Source organism: Pichia membranifaciens, assembly GCF_001661235.1.
Source record: "Pichia membranifaciens NRRL Y-2026 unplaced genomic scaffold PICMEscaffold_2, whole genome shotgun sequence".
NCBI classification, from domain to species: domain Eukaryota; kingdom Fungi; phylum Ascomycota; class Pichiomycetes; order Pichiales; family Pichiaceae; genus Pichia; species Pichia membranifaciens.
Genome location: NW_017566983.1, coordinates 2339180 through 2357460, shown reverse-complemented (window position 1 = coordinate 2357460; position 18281 = coordinate 2339180). Strand labels below are relative to the sequence as shown.

Sequence of the window (18281 nt, the reverse complement as noted above, 5' to 3'; positions counted from 1 at the left end):
CAAACAACAATAGCAAAAACAGGTTACTGGTTCTGCTTTGCATTTAACGCACACCATCGCCTCTTCTTGCTCAAGTATTAGCAATTGTTTCTTCACATAGAAGCTTTTGAAGCTATTTATACACATAGTTTAGCCACAGGAAATTGAGACCAATCAACTCCATTTTTGACTTGTGTTTGTGATAATTCTACAACTATCTTTTTTTGACCAATCATATTCCCCTGACAATTTTTCTCATAGCTGATACTCTTATAAACGCACAAGTTTTTCGTTTATCAGATCAAGTATAGGCATAGTTGTTACCACTAATACTATCATCCTTGCTAAACCATTTCCTCCTAAACTACAAGATAAGAAACACCATTATAATACTACAAAGCAACTTTAGTCCCGTTTTCTGCAAAACTAGCTTACAATGTCTAGCTCAAAACAATACCCTAAACAACAAGAGCCCATCCCGCCCTCTTCCTCCTCATCGTCCTCTTACTACAGCAATGTTCCTAATCATTCAAATAACAAAGACAGCAGAAGATCATTGGACATCTCTGGAAAGCGTAGAATTCCAAGGGAAGTCAGATTTGGTAACTATGTCCTTGGTTCAACATTAGGTGAAGGTGAATTTGGTAAGGTCAAACTAGGCTGGAGAAAAGATGGAAAGCTACCATCACAAGCCGCAATCAAATTGATCAAAAGAGATTCCATTCCAACAGGCTCTGAAAAGGAGGGAAAAATATACAGAGAAATCACAGCTCTCAAAAAACTAAGGCATCCAAATATTGTGAGGTTGGTAGAAGTGCTCCAAAATGACAAATATATTGGTATAGTATTAGAATATGCATCCGGTGGTGAACTATTTGACTACATTCTGGATCATAGATACCTGAAAGAATCATTGGCTTGCAGACTATTTGCACAATTGGTTTCAGGCGTTGACTATATGCACGCAAAGGGTATTGTTCACAGAGATTTGAAACTTGAAAATCTACTTCTCGATAAGCATAAGAACATCATAATCACAGATTTTGGTTTCGTTAATTCTTTCCACAATGCTAACAACGATCTAATGAAAACAAGCTGTGGCTCTCCGTGCTATGCAGCTCCTGAATTGGTTGTTAGCAACGAGCCTTACGAAGGAAAAAAGGTTGACATATGGTCATGTGGTGTTATCTTGTACGCAATGTTAGCAGGTTATCTACCTTTTGATGATGATCCAGAAAATCCTGATGGCAGTAACATTGCTCGATTATATCATTACATCACACATACTCCTTTGACGTTTCCTGAATACATCCAGCCAACTCCAAGAGATTTATTAAGGAGAATCTTGGTTTCAAATCCGAACAAAAGGATAAATCTGAAAGATATAAGATCCCATCAATGGTTAGCTCCACATGCACCATTTTTGTCAGTAACTCCAATGGAATGGGACAGAAATTACAGATCTACCAAGGTTTTGACACAACAGGATAAGATTAATAGAAGAATGTCGTTGATGGAGAATCCAACCTCTGCATCATTAATGCTGAATAAGCAAAGTGTCAGGTCATATAGTACTCAAAATGTGCAAGCTGCTTTATATTCAAATCCAGCAGCACCTCAGACTTCTCACACTGTAGCAATTCCATCAGCGGAAGCTTCACCTGTAACATCTCCTGTCAGACAAACAAAGGTTCCGTCAAGCTCCTCCAGCAATAATGTCGTTACGTCCTCTTCGTCTGCTAATGGTCCAACGAGGCATTCAAGGTCAGGTTCAACGGCAAGTATTGCATTGCAAGCTGTTGTTGATGCAGATGTTGAAATTAAAAGGCGTTATAGTAACGGTTCAGATGTTTTGACAACTCCAGTAAGGAACACAAACCAACGTCCTATTTCATTTGTGCCGATCCTCTCAGATAACAAGAATTTTGAAACCATTAAAGAAAGTCCCGAGCACCAGAAAGTGCTTCCACCTCCAATACCTGTATTCAATAAACCTGCTAACTCCACTATGAAACTACCGTCATCAAGAGCTAACAAGCCCCGTCCTACATCATATCATCCATCATATACCGCCTCAAATGTTTTCAATTCCTCCGAATTATCATTTATAGCCACTACAAATTTTTCAGAAAGTTCTTTAAAAGCTACTGGACGTCCAAAGATTGGCAACAGCAGTACATATTCTTCCACTACTGAGTCACTAATATCAAATTCTCTCCGGGATATATCACCAGCAGAAACAGATAATACAGGGGTCAAGTTGTACGAGGTGAATGAGGGCAAAACTCCATCTGTAACAGAAAACACCTCAACAACCGTACCAACTATACAAGAAAAGCAGAATAATGGAAATTCCTATGCTATGGATTTATTAACGAATGCAATGGATACTCTATCGATGATATCCAAAGGAACAACACAAGCTTCACAAAATGCCATTAGTTCGTCTACAAACTTGGAAGAAAACCACTTGTCACCAGCAACTGCAAAAGCAGAAAGTATAACTGATTCACCTGATAGAGCTGATACCACAATCAATAATAACGCTGATGGCGATAATAAAGACACTACCCTATTGGAATCTGATGATTCTGAAAAGGAAAACGTTGAGGAAGGTAAATCAGACTCTGCAAAGTCAAAAAATAACTCACCAACAAACAACCATAAAGTAACACAACCCACGCCCACTCTATCTACTGCATCTGGAGTTGGTGCTAACGCAGGTGCAGCTGGTACTAAATACAAACGTTTCAGTTTGCTCACATTTTATCAAAGTATTCCAGAGCCTACAGCTCCAGGCAACTACGTGATCAATAATGTTGATTCTATTGCAGAAGATGTTGTAAAAAGTGTTGATACTATTTCTGCGAAACAAATATCGACAGCAAAAGTGGCATCACTTCCAAAGGTGACACCAGCTCCAAAGGTCTATTCCGAGCCTTCCTATAATCCACAAGAGTCAAATATAATACATAGACAAAGGAAGGTAACGCCAAATAATGGGGGTCATCAAAGTGTCCATGCAAAGGGTAAGACTGCAAGAAAACCGCTGGAGCCTTCCAATGTCAAATCAGATCGTAGAGTGTCTAGTGTCTACGTGCAAGATAAAGCTGAGAGAAACGAAAAGGAAACATCAACTGCAAGGAAGGTCATGGATTTTTTCAAGCGTCGGAGTATGCGCATTTGAAATTGTAAGTTAGATTCACATATTTTTGAGATAGCTACCGGTTAAACTTTTGAGGTTTACGGCTTGATATTACCTTTTCCACTTACTTGTTTGTATATTATTATTGACGATCTCTTTTTCTACTTTCGAACTTCAACTTTCATAATCAAAATCTTTATTATTTTCTTCATTTTTACTTTCACTTTAATTTCTTATTAGTTTATATTGTTTTGGGAATTTCTATAAAAACAAGCGTTTTTAGCATATACATCTTATCGATTTAGCCATAGAATAAATTTAGGACGTAGACTGCCCTGGAAAAATGCTTATAAACAGGCCATCGAATTTTGCAGAGATATGTATTAAGAATAATAATGAGAAATCGATAAAAACATATAAAAATTGAATAAATAATAGATGAATTTAAATAAGAGTTGTAGAACTAGAAAACAATGATGGGATTGATGTCAGGAATGCAATTATTTTTGCATACTTCTCAAGTAGTTTTCCTTCACAGCTTCCCATTGTTGTTCTCTTTCCGAGTTGTACTTCTTCATCCATTTCGAAGGAGAGTTCTTCATGATGATGTGCTTTCTCAAAACCCATGGCTTCAATGTGTTAGAAGCAAAGACAACGGAGTTTGTTTCGAAAGCTTCCTCAGCTTCAGGCTCTGCCTTTTGACCTCTGAAATTACCAGTTAGTCTCAAATCACGAACTGCTAGATATTTATCCCATTGATCAGTCTTTGTTCTCGGTCTAACCCAATCCTTTTCTTCAGTTGGAACAGAATAGTTGGACTCGTGGTTTGGACCTTGTGCATTACGTGTCAGAGATGAAATGGTGATTGCATTCATACCACCACCGGCAAGTGCAAAAAACTAGATTGAGAAAGAATAGTTGTATGGGTTGTTTCCAAAAATAATGTTAGTAATCCAGTTCTACATGTTTAATTAAACTGCATATCAAGATGAAGCATGCTGTTTTGACCTTGAACACTAATATCCTTCTCTTCATTGTATATTTGTTGCACAAAAGCAAAGCAATAATGCATGCTTCATGATCAAAACGAAGTGCAAAGAACGCTTCTTGCAAACTAGCTTTTCTATGCTTATATCCTGCTAACAATTTTGACTTTATGAACGCATTGAAGCTGTGAAGTTGACTTGTGTAACTGTAAATTGGGGAATAGTTCAGATATATCTCCTCCATTCAAATCTTGTCACTACTTACACTTAAGATAAGACCATATGGAATCAAACCCTCCCAAGGTATCATTGTGGCTATGAATAATATATGTCAGTTGCCTGCTTGTGTGCTAGAAGCTTTAGTGACATGCCAGGATCAACTTAGTACATACTGGACTCTTCTTCATCCTGTTCTTCTAAACATTCGGTGTACAAAAGCGAGACAATTTCCCCTCACAGCTGCCAATTTTAATATGCGTGCCATTATAAGCTTACGTCACCCGTGTACGGGTGTGTTGATTATTGCTTACGTAATATCACGTGATATTTTAGCCACCTGATTCAAGTACTTGCTGGAAGCACATGAAACACATCAATCAAAGTATTGAAATGGAAATGAAAAGTATTACAGCTAAATTAACTATGTGGATAGTTTACATATCACATTAGACTTATAAATTTTTGAAGTATTTATTTATAGAAGAGATATTATTGATGAGGTTTAGATGTTAGATGGGTAGAGCATAATTCTGACGGAAGCACCGAAAGTCTTAGCTGGCAAGTTGTTCTTGAATTGAGCTCTCACTAAACCGTTGTTACCGTGAACTCTGGTGACCTTACCCCAGATACATCTGATCTTTGAACCTCTGACTTCCTTGGAAGCCTTGTAGACGTATGCGATTCTCTTACCCAAGTAGAACTTAGCGTCATCCTTACCGGCAACACCTTCAATCTTGATCAAAGAAGTGTTTGGGTTGGTGACATTCTTGGATCTTTGATATGAGACGTGCTTACCCTTGACGTACACTGAAACAAAAGAAATGGTGAAAAGAGGAGAAAAAATAATGTTAGTATCAGTTTTCAGTTGGAAACTTGGAGAAATATGCCTGGGGCATAACAGAAGAGATAATGGAACGATGACCAATTTGAAGTATGCTATTGAGTTCTTCTCATCTAACTACCTCCTTGAGTTATTTCTATTCGGCATATAACATTCAGCGTAGGGCGCATTCATTCGACACCAGTGCAGGCTATCGTATATCAAATAAGCCAGCTATATACGGTGAAAACAGAATACCCTGTTACTGGTTTGAAATGGAATTCACAATTGGAGAATATTGCACCCTCTTGTTGCAGAAGATAAGAGAAGATTGCGTGCCCCTCATTTCGTGCTATGCCGCTTTGCGTTTGATGTAGATATGTCCAGTTCAAAAGCGTGCTTCACTTGGGTTTTCTGCGTCATCTGGTAATATGTTCAGCATACTTGTGTGTTCTCTTTCGGTGCTTTTGTTGATTTTCGACATAATCATCGTGTATCGACATCTCGTTCCGTTTATCTTCAGCCATTTCTGTAATTGGAGTCGGTTGATATCTTGTACTTACATCTGTGAGATTCAGCCATTTTGTTTTATCTATAGTATCTGTCCTCGGAAGTTTTCTTTGATGTCACACTTGAGAACGTGTTGGTCTTGCAATGGTGAAATAACCAAAAAATTCATTTTTTTGCATACCCTGTGCGTCCTGCTCCCCTCGGTCTCCCTCACCCTGACTGTCTCTCGCTCCCTCTGCTCCTCTTTCTCTCGCCTCTCCGCCCAGAGCGACTGGCAAGTTTCGCGGTGACTGTCTTTTTCCTTCTACCAGTCCACCTGCATAGCATACCGGATCCAATAACAGAGTGCGGTGCGCGGGTTATTTGTACATTAGATTTATTCTAGACCTGTTTACAAGCACGTGGGTAAAAAGGGTTGGAGATAAGAAGTTGCTCCCTGCTATCTACATTTGGGTGAAGTTCATGGGTGTTATGTGAGGGGGTTTTATGATACTGCTAATAAAATTTACTATAAAGATTATAGCTAAGCAAGTTTCTTTTCATGAACTTAGCGGCATTGCTTTCACTTTTTCTCCCACATCGTGAAGTGGAAAGTGAACTCGTTTTGCTGATTGTCGGCGAGTTGGAACTCTTCATGTAGTCCTTTGAGTCTTAGTCGATTTGTCAATTCTTGCTGATCACACTTCTTCCAGAGGTCAGTGTCCAGTTTGAAAAATGCGTCCATATCTAGCTTGTTATTATGCGTGATTTCTGTTAGATAGATCGTGTCAATTAGGTCATGATTTTGGGCCATGAGCTGATTATACACTTCTGCACCGCCAATAATGAATATCTCCTCGATTTGATCAGCTTCGGTTAGACTTTCTAAAGTATGTTTCAAGGAATTGGATAGTCGCAGAATGTCCCCGTTGGCAGCTAGCTCCTCCTTCATTTCCTCCTGGAGTTTGGTGATGTTTCTTGTCAGGACAATGTTAAGCCTGTTTTTCAAAGGTCTGAACTTCTGAGGTATAGAGTAGTACGTTTTTCGGCCCATTACAACCGCATTCTTTTTCTTGGGATCTACTGTTGCAGTGGTCACCTTTCTGAAATACTTCATTTCCTGCTTGAGACTCCATGGTAATTGGCCGTTGTACCCAATTCCAAGTTCTGGCAATAGGGCTGCAACAATAAACGAGACTTTTGGACTCGTAATGAACTTTGCAGTAGTCATGGCTTTGTTTCCTGTGATATTGCTTGCCTGAAGGATACTTCAAGCTTAAGCTACACAGCTCCCTGGTTCCAAGATACCTGAAGATATGTAAAGATTAATCAGAAAAGTAGTAAGCTAAAAAATATTACGCGTCTTCATCTTCCCCAGCCAATAGTATACAAAAATCAGTTCTAACAAAATTTAATTTTGAGCGTACACATGCATAAAAAGTTATATGTGAACACGTAGAACCCGATTAAGTCAGTATCTCAATGTGTCCATATACGAACAGACTTGTCTTTACCTCCACTAGCAACTCTTTTACCGTCGACACTCCAATCTACAGTGTAAATTTCGTCTTGATGACCTGGTAAATCAGACATCAATTTCCTAGTCCTAACATCCCACACTTTCAAGGTTGTGTCCTTGGAGCAACTCACTAATAGTCTACAGTCAGAAGACCAAGAGGTTTGGTACACCGGAGCAACGTGTCCACGAAATGTGGCTATAAATTTACCATCTCTTCCATCCCATAATTTAATCGAATTATCAAAAGATGCAGAAGCAACATACCTTCCATCAGGAGAAAATGAGACGTGATTCACAAGCTTTTGGTGTCCCGTCATTCTGCATAATGGCTTGTTTGATTTGGATGGTTCCCATAAAAACATTGTAAAATCATCACTGGCGGTTACCAATCTCTCGACTAGTTTTCCACCAATTTTAGCAACTTTTTCAAAAATTTTTTTGGCTTTTTCTTGTTCCTCTTTCTCATTTTTTGGTTCTTCTGACTTGTAGTCGAATGCACCTACTCTTAGCGAGTAGTCGGTAGATAATGCGAGGTGGTTTACCCAGTGAGCATGAGCCTTTAAAACTTGTAAGCATTTACCATCTTTTGCGTCCCAAACTCTGATAGTCTTATCATGCGATGCAGAGTATATTAATCCCATTCCACCCCACTTCACACAAGAGACAGAAGAAGAGTGTCCTGACATCGTCATTATGCAGTGCATCGTTCCGGTATCCCAAATCTTAATTGATCCATCTTTGGATGCAGAGACAAGTCTGGGTTTGTTACCAGGTTCGACCATGTGCACAGGCTCCCAGGACAAGTAACTGATCCATTTAGTGTGGCCTATTAATGTACCCAGGCAGTTTCCATTGTTGGCGTCCCATAATCGAATAGTTGAATCCATCGACCCAGTAGCAATGACATCTCCTCTTGGTGACCACTGAGCACATAATACCCAGTTGCTGTGTCCATTTAGTGTCTTTTGGATAGTTTGTGTATTACAATCCCATATTCTCGCAGTTGAATCACCAGCACCGGTAACTAACTTATTGCTTGTATTAGGTGCAAACTGTGCAGCCAATATTGTTGCCCCGTGGCCGGTGATAGTAGCAGATGCTCTTGTCACCGGTTTGACTTTGAAAACTGCTCGTGGTGTATAGACAAGAGTCATGAAATCTTCAGTTGTTTTTAGTCCCGGTTTGAGTACTGATGTGTATAAGTTGTCTCTAATATCTACCAAGTCTTTGTCCGTTTCCAAAGAAAAGGTGTAAGGAATAGGATCATCAGCTGTTCCGCTAAGTTCATTAAGTAGTTCTTCAAGTTGCTTTTCTGTAATTGCTCCAGGAACTCTAATAGAACCACCAACCGATTCTCCAGTATCCGAAGCTTGGAACTTGATCAAGACATTGGGAAGGTCAGTGGGTATGAGGTCAACTTCACGTGCTTGCTGTGCATCTTTCTTTTGTCTCTTCGAAGGAGGAGGTATGAGTGTAGCCATTTTGTGTTGTTGTTTGCTATATAATTATCTACTGAAATTTTACTGAATAATAAATACAAAAGGTGCTTAACACACTGAAAAAAGAACATAGAAAAGATGATAATATTTTTTTTTCAAAATTGTACTTTTTTTTTACAGATTCATGTTGCACAGCCGTAAACTCGCTATGGTTCATTCACATCTTCCGTGACGGAAGCAGCTGTTTGTAAGGCCTTCCCATACCTAATCTCCTTTTCTTTCTAGGAGCACCATTGACATTCACAAGTGCCCCCGTGACTGGATTATATATTTCCCCATTTGTCCCCACCAGTTTGGGAGCTGGCTTCGGGCTGTACAAGGGGGATCCAAGAGAAGGCTTTCCGACGAACTTCATGCGTGATTCAGTAAACTTCTTGTGATCTCTGTAAGAGTTCAACGAAAACTGTTTACTCGTAGATATTGCAGTGTGGGCTTTTGGACTTATGTCATAGTAGCAGTCTCTGGGTATCTCATTCAAAAAGCACGAAGGCGAAACTGGCTGGTATGAGTTTTCATCGCCATGATAGGTGCTTAGATACAAATGATCCTTGCTTCTAGTCAAAGCCACGTAAAAACACCTCCTTTCCTCGTTGATTGACATCTTCTTCTTGTCTGGATTGGTTTCTGTGAGTGAAAACCTCGAAGGAATGATATTGTTGACCAACGAGGGGAGGAAGACAACAGGCCACTCCAATCCTTTAGAGCCGTGTATTGTAGTGAGTGTAACTCTTCCCAAATCGTTCCCCTGAGAAGCTTGGTCATCTGAAGCAATACTTTCAGCAAGATATATGTGGTCCAAAAATGCAGATAAAAAAGTTTCCTTTGAAGGTTCTGAATCATTTTTGATGCTTTCTTCTTTGATGTATTGTGAATCTTCTGTTTTTTCCGGTAATTGTTGAAATACATCCTCTTGGGCTTTTCTCAACTGTTCATCTTCTTCTGGATTATATTGCTCTAACTGTTTACGAAGTTCGGATAAGTTTTCTGTAATATCATACTTTAACTCATCATCACCTTTACTGCTTGTTTTTTTTTTCAATGAATTGTCCACTAATTTGAACTTTTGCGTGACAAAATTGAAAAAGTCAGAAATATCACTACTTATTAGTTTGGCACGACATTCATTAATTAATGACAAAAAATGAATAAGAGAAGCTTTTGCTTTCGTCGACGCACCTGGCTTTATTCCCGTGGCAAATTCGGTTACAATGTTGTTCACAACACCATTTTCCACACTGGAGCCTGAGGTAAAAATTGCACTTTCTATCTTTTCAATCATCTTGGTTCCACAACCCACTGCTAACCAGTCAATTGTACGCTTATATGCAAGCCAGTCATCGTTTGCAATAATTCGGAGGCAATCTATGGTCATTGAAATCTCTTTCAAATCCCAAAAAGATTGGCCTTTCACAATTTTATAGGGAATCCCTTTCCGAGTCAATTCTCTCTCCAACGATAGAAAGGTTCTCGAAACTCTAACAATTATAGCAAAATCTTTTGGAGTATAACTATTGTCGCTATCGTTCATCACGTTTGAGATTTTGTCAGCAATAAAAATAGACTCGTCATCATGTGACTTATGGCAAATATAATGGACCGGATCCTCCTTATTATTGTTAGACAACAAAATCTTATCTTCTCTGCCTTCTTGATGTCTCATCAAGCTTTCTGAAATCTTCAAAATTGAATTAGTCGATCTATAATTTTGATCAAGAGTTATTTTGATGAAGTCTCGACGATTTTCCAAAGCCAAACTCTCCAAAATTTTGAAATTTTCATACGAAGCATTTCGAAAAGCGTAAATACTCTGATCTGCATCTCCGACAATGGTTATATTGTCCTTACAATACTGTGTGAATTTGAATATTAGTTTTAGTTGAATGGTGTTGGTATCCTGGAATTCATCAACTAGTATGTGTTTCACATGCGAAACGCATTCCGGTCGAATAGTTAAAAGCTTGTATGTATGTACTAAAATATCGTCAAAATCAATTAAAGCATTTTGCTTCAAAATTTTTTGGTATTCCGAGTATACTTGAAAATGCTGTGCTTCTATTCGATCACTCGGATCAGCAATAGTGACATCCTCTGGATGTAGACCTAGAGATTTCTGCTGAGAAATGTAACTTTGGACGCGTTTAATCGAAGATTTGTCGGTCTTTACGTCTTCTAGTCCCAAAGAGTTTATGGCTTTAAGAAGTACGTCCTTCTGATCTTTGTTATCCGCTATGGTAAATTTGTTAAGTCCAATACTTTTTCCAAAGAATTTTAAATAACCAAAGCATATAGAGTGGAACGTTCCTATTTGTAATTGCTTGAGATTAATGCCATCATAATTCTTTAACACCGAAGAAAGACGCTCTATCATTTCGTTAGCAGCTTTTTTCGTGAAAGTTGTCACAATAATTCCAGAGGCTGGAAGTTTGTGGTTGAGAAGTAGATAGGCGACACGGGAAACGAGTAACTTGGTTTTGCCCGTTCCCGGACCAGCAACGATTTCAAGAACGCAATCATTTGTGGTGGTCAAAGCGTTGGTTTGGTTTTCGTTCAGAGTCCCAAACAACCTCTCATATTCCGTCTGAGAGATATCCATTCCACTGTATTGTCGCCAAGGGAGCCCTCTGTTTGGACAAATAGTTTAAGATAAATAGACTGCAGCTACTAGATTCTTATCTTTGAAGATCTTTTCATGTGACATCTTCTTCCGATCAAGAAGGATTACGTAACACAGAATATTGACTATGAGATTACAGCCAAGTCCGAGATTCGTCACTACATGAGTTGTGTAGTAGTCAAGGTCACCAGTAGGTGTAGGTGCTGATTATACTGACTCATTACAAACAACTTCAAACATGTTTGTGGCAGGAAAAATAAGAGAAAATAAAAATAACAAACTTAGGATGTTTCTGCAGATGTATAGAAGTTTGCGCCTTTTTATCATGTCACGTTTAATATCTTCATTCCTCCCCAACACCAATAAAGTACGTGCCTGTCACTGCACCAATATTTGGCAGTAAATGCATTCACTACAGTATGGCTATGGAAAATGTAGTGTAACGCGAAGGAAGAAAGCGAATGAAGATGCTCAGAGCTTGAAGCTGTGCTGCCTTATATGTAGTAACTGGTAACTTTGGAAATTGGGCCTCCTCTCTGCAATAGAGCCAAAAGCACCAGCCAATATTCCACCAGTGAAGACTACATTGTTCACTCTGGTTATCAACGACGTGTGGCTCAATTCTCGGAAAACTCCAAAAGCGAAGCAAAAGAACCTGTGATCAATCGATCATGCGGAGAGGAAAATTGTGCCAGGTTTGAGCCCCCCTCTCAACCGGGCATGGGCTGGATAGGTCTATTTAATTGTCAGGGGCTGCTTTTCTACCTTCTGGTCAAGAATTGCAGGTGCTTTGCTTTGGCTGATCTCTGTTTGCAGATACTAAAGCATTGGTTTGGAAAGTTAAACGATGGCGATGCTGGTGACACCAAGAAGGTTTCCCCCTGGAAAGGGACAAGTTCTTTACGCCAAAGCCAAAGTTTACTTGCATTTGACATCGGCCAAAAAAGATAATGTTGCTGGGTATTTGACAATAGTGAAACCCTATCCGGACTCGAAAAACGACGAATTGATCATCTCCTTCATAGCGGATACCGACTTATCAACAGAAGACAAGAGTTCATTAGATTATTTTGATCTTTACGGACTCGACGGAGAGAAATTTGATTTTTACTCTTCAAGTTCCAACGATGCGATGGACTCTTCAGTGAAGGGTGTTTCCAACTTTCCCAAGGTGAGCCGATTCATTGACAGACCGCGTCTATCCTCGATATCCTCGTACTCTTTTGGGGTAGTTATAAACCAATTGTTTACTGTTCAAGTTAGACCGAAAACTACTAATTTATGGCAAGGCTCGATAATATTACATCCAAAGCAAGAAGGTGATCGTTTACCGGCTCTATTTTTTCATGACGATGAGTCTGCTGGAACGAAGCGTGAACAGAAGCTCAAAAGCCAGACATTCAACCCCTTTTCCGAGAATCAGTTTGGTGGTAATTCTCTCTACTGGGGAGGTGATCGTTTTATCAGCTGTTTGAAGAATTACGCAACGTTGACTGAAAGTACGCTTGAGCCAGGTATGTTGTTGGTGAATTGTACACCAGAGGATGCCCTGAATTTTGTCCCCAACATATTAGATTCCAAGGGCAAAACTACTGAAGATTACGATTTAAATGCCGAGATCGGACAGGCTTTGACAACTGCGAAATGGACTGTTTTGACTGGCCTAGCGTCGATAACCGGGTTTGCTAAGAAAAAGATTAACAATGCAATTGAGAATAATGTTTTACCCAAATCCATTCAACGCTTTGTTGATAGGGCTGAGGTGAAAAAGATCACAGATGATTTTGATAGTGCTAATGTATACTTGGCTAAATGGGCATTAAGTGTTCAGGAAGAAGCTGAAAAGAGTCGGAAGATGATTATTGGGAACGACTATTATAAAGAATTGATTAGGTCCGAGCTTGGTGACAGCTTTGTTGAGTTGACCCCGCTCGAAGTTTCCAAAGCTACAAGGAAAGAGAGGATTAACAAGGAAAAATGGAGTTCATTTTTCGATTCTGCTGGCTGTTTGCAGTATACGGTAGATGAGGTCTTGGGAGAAATTTTCCACTCTGGCTTGGAGATGGATGTTAGAAAAGAAGCGTGGTTGTTTTTGTTGGGGGTGTATCCTTGGGATACTTCTGCAGCTGAGAGAGAGCAACTTGCTAAAACGTTGGAGAATAATTATTACGAGTACAAGAACAACTGGATGGCGGATTTGGAAAGGCAAAGGAACGATGCTTTTTGGAAAGATCAGAAATCAAGGATCTACAAGGATCTCAAACGGACAGACAGGGAAATCGACCTGTATGAAAACAAAAAAATAGCCGGGCAAACTAATACTCGCGGAGAGGATATCCTAGATACCAACGGCAACGATGATGACGACGATGATGGCGATGACGACATTGATAGTAATGGTAATAAGAGTTTATTCAACAATCCCAACTTGGTTGTTTTGCGAGACATTCTTTTTTCGTACAACGAAATCAACCAGAATTTAGGATATGTCCAAGGTATGAGCGATTTGCTGTCGCCTCTCTATTACGTTTTCCAAGATGAGCCGACAACTTTCTGGGCCTTCTGTAGGTTTATGGATCGGATGGAGCGGAACTTTCTGCGGGACTTGGGAGGCATGAAATCCCAAATGTTGACGCTAACGGAGTTGGTCCAGTTCATGCTTCCCGACTTGTATGTCCACCTAGAGAAATGCGACTCTAGCAATCTTTTTTTCTTCTTCAGAATGCTTTTGGTCTGGTTCAAAAGAGAGGTCACGTTTTACGAGACCATGGACTTATGGGAGATCATGTGGACGGACTACTATTCGTCGCAGTTCATATTGTTTTTTACGTTGGCGATTTTGCAGAAACACAGCAAGATCATCATCCAGACGTTGAAAGGGTTTGACGGTATACTCAGGTACATCAATGACTTGAGCGGGAAACTTGACATCAACGACTTGTTGACTCGCTCGGAGCTATTGTTTTTGAAGTTTAAGCAGATGATCGAATTGATCGACAGAAGCAATAGCGGCGTCGGATATCACTCTGTGGAACGCAAATCCACTGACGGTACTACTGCCGCCGAGCCGATCAAGGTCAGCAAGGAACTACGAGGGTTGTTATCCCGAGAAGTTGTTGTGCAGAAGGAAGAATCTCGGACTTCGGAGACGCCTTTCGGGTAAGTTCTAAATACTGGGTAGGTAGATAGTTTGTGTTTTTTGCGCCAATCGGCTCGCGTAACTTTTTTTCTTTCCTTTTGTCATCGCAAGCTGACTCTGATTTTTCCCGTTTGCCTTCCCAGCTGGTGCACATGTTTTTGGTGACGGAAACATCACAACACCACCAAAACATCCAGAGGGACACGTCTGTTGATAAGGATAGGGCTTTAAAGTTTTTCGAAAAATATATCGGAGCTCTTTACCCTTTAGGCACTATGGCTGGCAGAGACAAAGCACACAAACAGCGTGACCGTGCTTCGCAAAACAAAGCCGGCACGTATGGGAACAACGAGGGTGAGACTGCTGCAGCCCTACAAGAGAGTAACATCGAAACCCAGTTTCAGAACCAGATCCAGTCGCAACTACAAAACCAGTTGCAAAATGAGCTGAGCCATACCTTTGAGAACCACGAGGAGGCGGATGGCCATAGCACGGCGAATGTGAACATTCTGGACTCGACTAACATCGACGATGAGTTGAGAAATTTGGAGCAGCTGGACATAAACAACATTGCGAAGTCTGCAGTCGCAGCTGCCGCCGTCTCCTTTGCGCAGGCTGCCACCGCTGACGATATCAATCATGCTATCGAAGGTGGAGACGCAGAGAATGATGTGGAGGGTGCCGAGGAGGAAGAAGTGGCGGCAAAGACAGAGATCAATGAAGGAGATGACAGAGGGATGACTGACGAAGATGAGGTGATCAAAGAAGTTGTGAAGGAGCAAGGTGTTGAATTATCAGCAGATGGAAATCAGGATGATGACGATGCTGACATGAAAACGCCATCCAGCACGGATTTTTCCTTGCTGTTGAAGGGTCTTGTGTTTTCCCTGCCTGTTTTTTCTGAAGAAAACGACCACTTGAAGACGATGATCACCTCATTAGGCGGTGAGGTTGTCGATGACGGTAACTTGGATGCGTTGGCGCTTGTCCCCTCCAAGGAAAAAAGTAGGACTGATTTGGCCTACCAATATTTATACCAATATATCCATGACACGTTCTCAAAGAAAACGCCGTTGGATATCAACAAATATCGGGTCGGCAAATCCAGTGGGCAGTCATTGAATATCAATATCGGAGAATTCCCTATCAAACCTGTACAGGACGAAAAGTTGAATGAAAATGGAGACGGCATTGACGCAAACCCCTTTGATTTTGTTTCAGGAGATTCGAACGCGCTGGACTCTAAACCTTCATCCAAGAAGAAGGTCACAAAAAAGCACGATCCTACAAAGGCGAAGAAGTCCAACAAGTTCACGAAGGAAGAAGACGATTTCATACTGGATTTGGTGAGAAGAAACCCTCACCTGAGATCAACTCATACTTTTTTTGCACGGATCGCTCAGTTGAAACCATTATCTGAGCACACAGGTAATTCGATTAGATACAGATATCGAAAAGTTCTAGCTCCAAACTTGGCCTTCGTTTACAAAATTGACCCTAAAACAGGCAAACCAGAAATAGATGCTGCAACAAACCAACCTAAGAAAATAGAAGACATACCTTCTTTAATCAAGTCGCAATACACCTCTGAAGAAGATTATGCTTTATGTAAACACATTTTATTGTACAAGAACGGAGAGATGGTTTTATCTGGCAAAAAGAAGCATGAGGTCTCACAAATCCCGGAAGCAGTTTTCCAAGAGCTGCATAAGTTGAACCCTAGACATTCCACCATGTCCTGGAGAGATCGCTATAGGAAGTTTGCAGCTAAATTTGGCTTGAGAAAGTATATTGCATACTATGAAGAGTGTCAACAGCGAGATATCGAACCTGAACCGATGAAGAACATGAGTTCCAGAAATGATCGTAAAGATTACAAAGTCGATGTCTTCGGTAACGAAAGTGAGGAACGACCTTCGAAGCGGGTCAAGCATGAGGAAGACAAGATTTTGGCAAAGGCAAAAACAGTCGAAGATGGCAAAACTTTCGAAGGTTCGGATCAGCTTACCGAGTCTGATACGGCCTATATGGCTTTATCTAAAGCTAAAGGAAAACTTGGTACCGAAACTTTTGCTGACGGTTCATTGTCCGAAACTTCTGCTGCTGAAGGAGCATTAGAAGCTTTAGCTAATGTATCTGCTGAACAAACTAAGGCAAATGAAATTAGCTCGAATGATAGTGCAAATGTGCAAGATAACCTCAAAACTGATGAAACGGAGGCTGCGGATACCAAGACTTTGTCGGCCGGTAAAAAGTCTAATGCTAGAAGTAGCAAGGCGGTGGATGGAGTCAGCTACAAAGTTTCACAAACGGTCGAGTCCGTCTCCAATGATGATGGTGCAAACCTCTTTGCTGCTGCAACTGAGGATGAAATGAAGCAGTATGATATCGCTTTGGCCGATTCTCAATTAGAGGAATCTAATACGAATACCGATAAAAAGGATGCAGCAGAAATCATGTCAGAACATGTTAGTCCTGAAATTTCTGAATCTACCGCTGCACACCTTGGTGAAGAAGGTGATAATGATCTGGAATTGGTGGATGTCAAGGCTGACGATGGTTTAATGGATTTCAGACAGTTAATAGATATCGATCCTGAGCCATTGAAACATCGTGGTGAAATCGATCTCTCTACTATGATCAGTAACATAAGAGAGTGTTTCAGAAATTTTGGAGACGGGAATACGCCATATGAGTTGTTTAAGGATATCAGTGATCAAACTGGTATTTCTATGCTCTGGTTGAACTACTGGTTCGATTGCTCTTGTGGTATGTTGGGCACTTTCATACAAGCTATTATCAACTATTTGAAAACTGGAGATCTTGTTATGAACGATGTTTCAGGGTTTTGGACTGAAAAGGATGACGAACTGCTCAAGGTTGATCCAGAAAATAAGGATCTCTTACATTTACATGGTAAAGATAGTGTCACCAAGCGTAAGGCAGTATTGTTCCGTTATGTGTAAGAAATGACCGTTTTCGTTGCTTGAATATGTATAATAACTGAAATAATTTTGTACATTAGTGAATTTACTGTTGGAAGAATCTGTGACATGCTTTAAAACCCAAATTATCGAGAGATGGTAGGTGAACCAAACAAGAAAAAAATAAAAAGAAACCGACCGGAGTGAGGGTTGAACTCACGATCTTGCGATTAACAGTCGCACGCCTTAACCAACTTGGCCATCCAGTCAATAACATAAAATTATTTTGTATGTTTTACCATGGCATGCACTATTGCATTAGAAAAGATATAGGCAGCGTTTCAAAGATAATCAAGGAAACCACTCAGAACTTTCATTCATCTGTACTCAATTCTGTTTTTGACATGTCTACTTTCACGTGTTCTTGTTGAAGTTTAGCTATTGTTAAATCAAAATGCCGAAGTCAATAAGTATCAAGAGATAAGTGTTGTAATCTAGCTATTCTATTATGAATATCCATTGTATATGTACACGTTTTCTTATGTTTGTTACTTAGTTAAAAACAACTTATACAACTCTTAATAACTAATGATTCTAAACACAGATAGGAGACAAAACCTCTCCTATTTATACACTCATGACGTCGGCTAATCTTTCCAGTTTTAGATTACTTGATGCCTTGTCATTACAAGGCTCTTTTTGTTGAGATAAGATGCCGAAGTCAATATCAATAAATTAGAGAAAGAGGCTTATTAAAGACAAGGCATCAAGTAATCTAAAACTGGAAAGATTAGCCGACGTCATGAGTGTATAAATAGGAGAGGTTTTGTCTCCTATCTGTGTTTAGAATCATTAGTTATTAAGAGTTGTATAAGTTGTTTTTAACTAAGTAACAAACATAAGAAAACGTGTACATATACAATGGATATTCATAATAGAATAGCTAGA

At 40.0% G+C, this 18281-nt stretch overlaps 7 protein-coding genes and 1 non-coding gene across 8 annotated transcripts; 3 read left to right on the top strand and 5 right to left on the bottom strand.

Moving 5' to 3' along the window:
- Nucleotides 1-553: 553 nt before the first annotated feature.
- PICMEDRAFT_26606 (hypothetical protein) lies at nucleotides 554-3163 on the top strand (the record flags this gene model as incomplete). Its single annotated transcript, XM_019162453.1, has 3 exons — nucleotides 554-1542; nucleotides 1690-2647; nucleotides 3107-3163. Coding segments are annotated over 3 exons (2004 nt in total), but the record flags the coding sequence as incomplete, so codon positions are not given.
- Nucleotides 3164-3369: 206 nt separating this feature from the next.
- Nucleotides 3370-4471, bottom strand: PICMEDRAFT_15967 (hypothetical protein). Its single transcript, XM_019161038.1, has 2 exons — nucleotides 4376-4471; nucleotides 3370-4023 (listed from the first exon to the last, which is right to left on the bottom strand). Exons 1-2 carry the CDS (start codon nucleotides 4418-4420, stop codon nucleotides 3625-3627), a joined length of 444 nt encoding a protein of 147 aa, XP_019019260.1. The 5' UTR covers nucleotides 4421-4471; the 3' UTR covers nucleotides 3370-3624.
- Nucleotides 4472-4725: 254 nt separating this feature from the next.
- Nucleotides 4726-5803, bottom strand: PICMEDRAFT_67610 (hypothetical protein). Its single transcript, XM_019163500.1, has 2 exons — nucleotides 5713-5803; nucleotides 4726-5136 (listed from the first exon to the last, which is right to left on the bottom strand). The coding sequence occupies exons 1-2, from the start codon at nucleotides 5729-5731 to the stop codon at nucleotides 4832-4834; spliced, it is 324 nt and encodes a 107-aa protein (XP_019019259.1). The 5' UTR covers nucleotides 5732-5803; the 3' UTR covers nucleotides 4726-4831.
- A 418-nt stretch (nucleotides 5804-6221) lies between these two features.
- PICMEDRAFT_58439 (hypothetical protein) lies at nucleotides 6222-8638 on the bottom strand (the record flags this gene model as incomplete). Its single annotated transcript, XM_019163299.1, has 2 exons — nucleotides 6222-6854; nucleotides 7139-8638. 2 exons carry the CDS (start codon nucleotides 8636-8638, stop codon nucleotides 6222-6224), a joined length of 2133 nt encoding a protein of 710 aa, XP_019019258.1.
- Nucleotides 8639-10031: 1393 nt separating this feature from the next.
- Nucleotides 10032-11267, bottom strand: PICMEDRAFT_41965 (hypothetical protein; the record flags this gene model as incomplete). Its single annotated transcript, XM_019163117.1, has 2 exons — nucleotides 10463-11267; nucleotides 10032-10294 (listed from the first exon to the last, which is right to left on the bottom strand). Coding segments are annotated over exons 1-2 (1050 nt in total), but the record flags the coding sequence as incomplete, so codon positions are not given.
- An 850-nt stretch (nucleotides 11268-12117) lies between these two features.
- On the top strand, nucleotides 12118-14433 carry PICMEDRAFT_11063 (hypothetical protein; the record flags this gene model as incomplete). The annotated part of the gene is made up of 1 exon (XM_019159746.1): nucleotides 12118-14433. The coding sequence occupies one exon, from the start codon at nucleotides 12118-12120 to the stop codon at nucleotides 14431-14433; it is 2316 nt and encodes a 771-aa protein (XP_019019256.1).
- An 884-nt stretch (nucleotides 14434-15317) lies between these two features.
- PICMEDRAFT_19581 (hypothetical protein) lies at nucleotides 15318-17363 on the top strand (the record flags this gene model as incomplete). The annotated part of the gene is made up of 3 exons (XM_019162129.1): nucleotides 15318-15623; nucleotides 15708-16334; nucleotides 16776-17363. Coding segments are annotated over 3 exons (1521 nt in total), but the record flags the coding sequence as incomplete, so codon positions are not given.
- Nucleotides 17364-17528: 165 nt separating this feature from the next.
- PICMEDRAFT_t53 lies at nucleotides 17529-17602 on the bottom strand. The gene has a single exon. It is a non-coding gene; the product is annotated as a tRNA-Asn (tRNA).
- Between the last annotated feature and the right edge of the window lie 679 nt (nucleotides 17603-18281).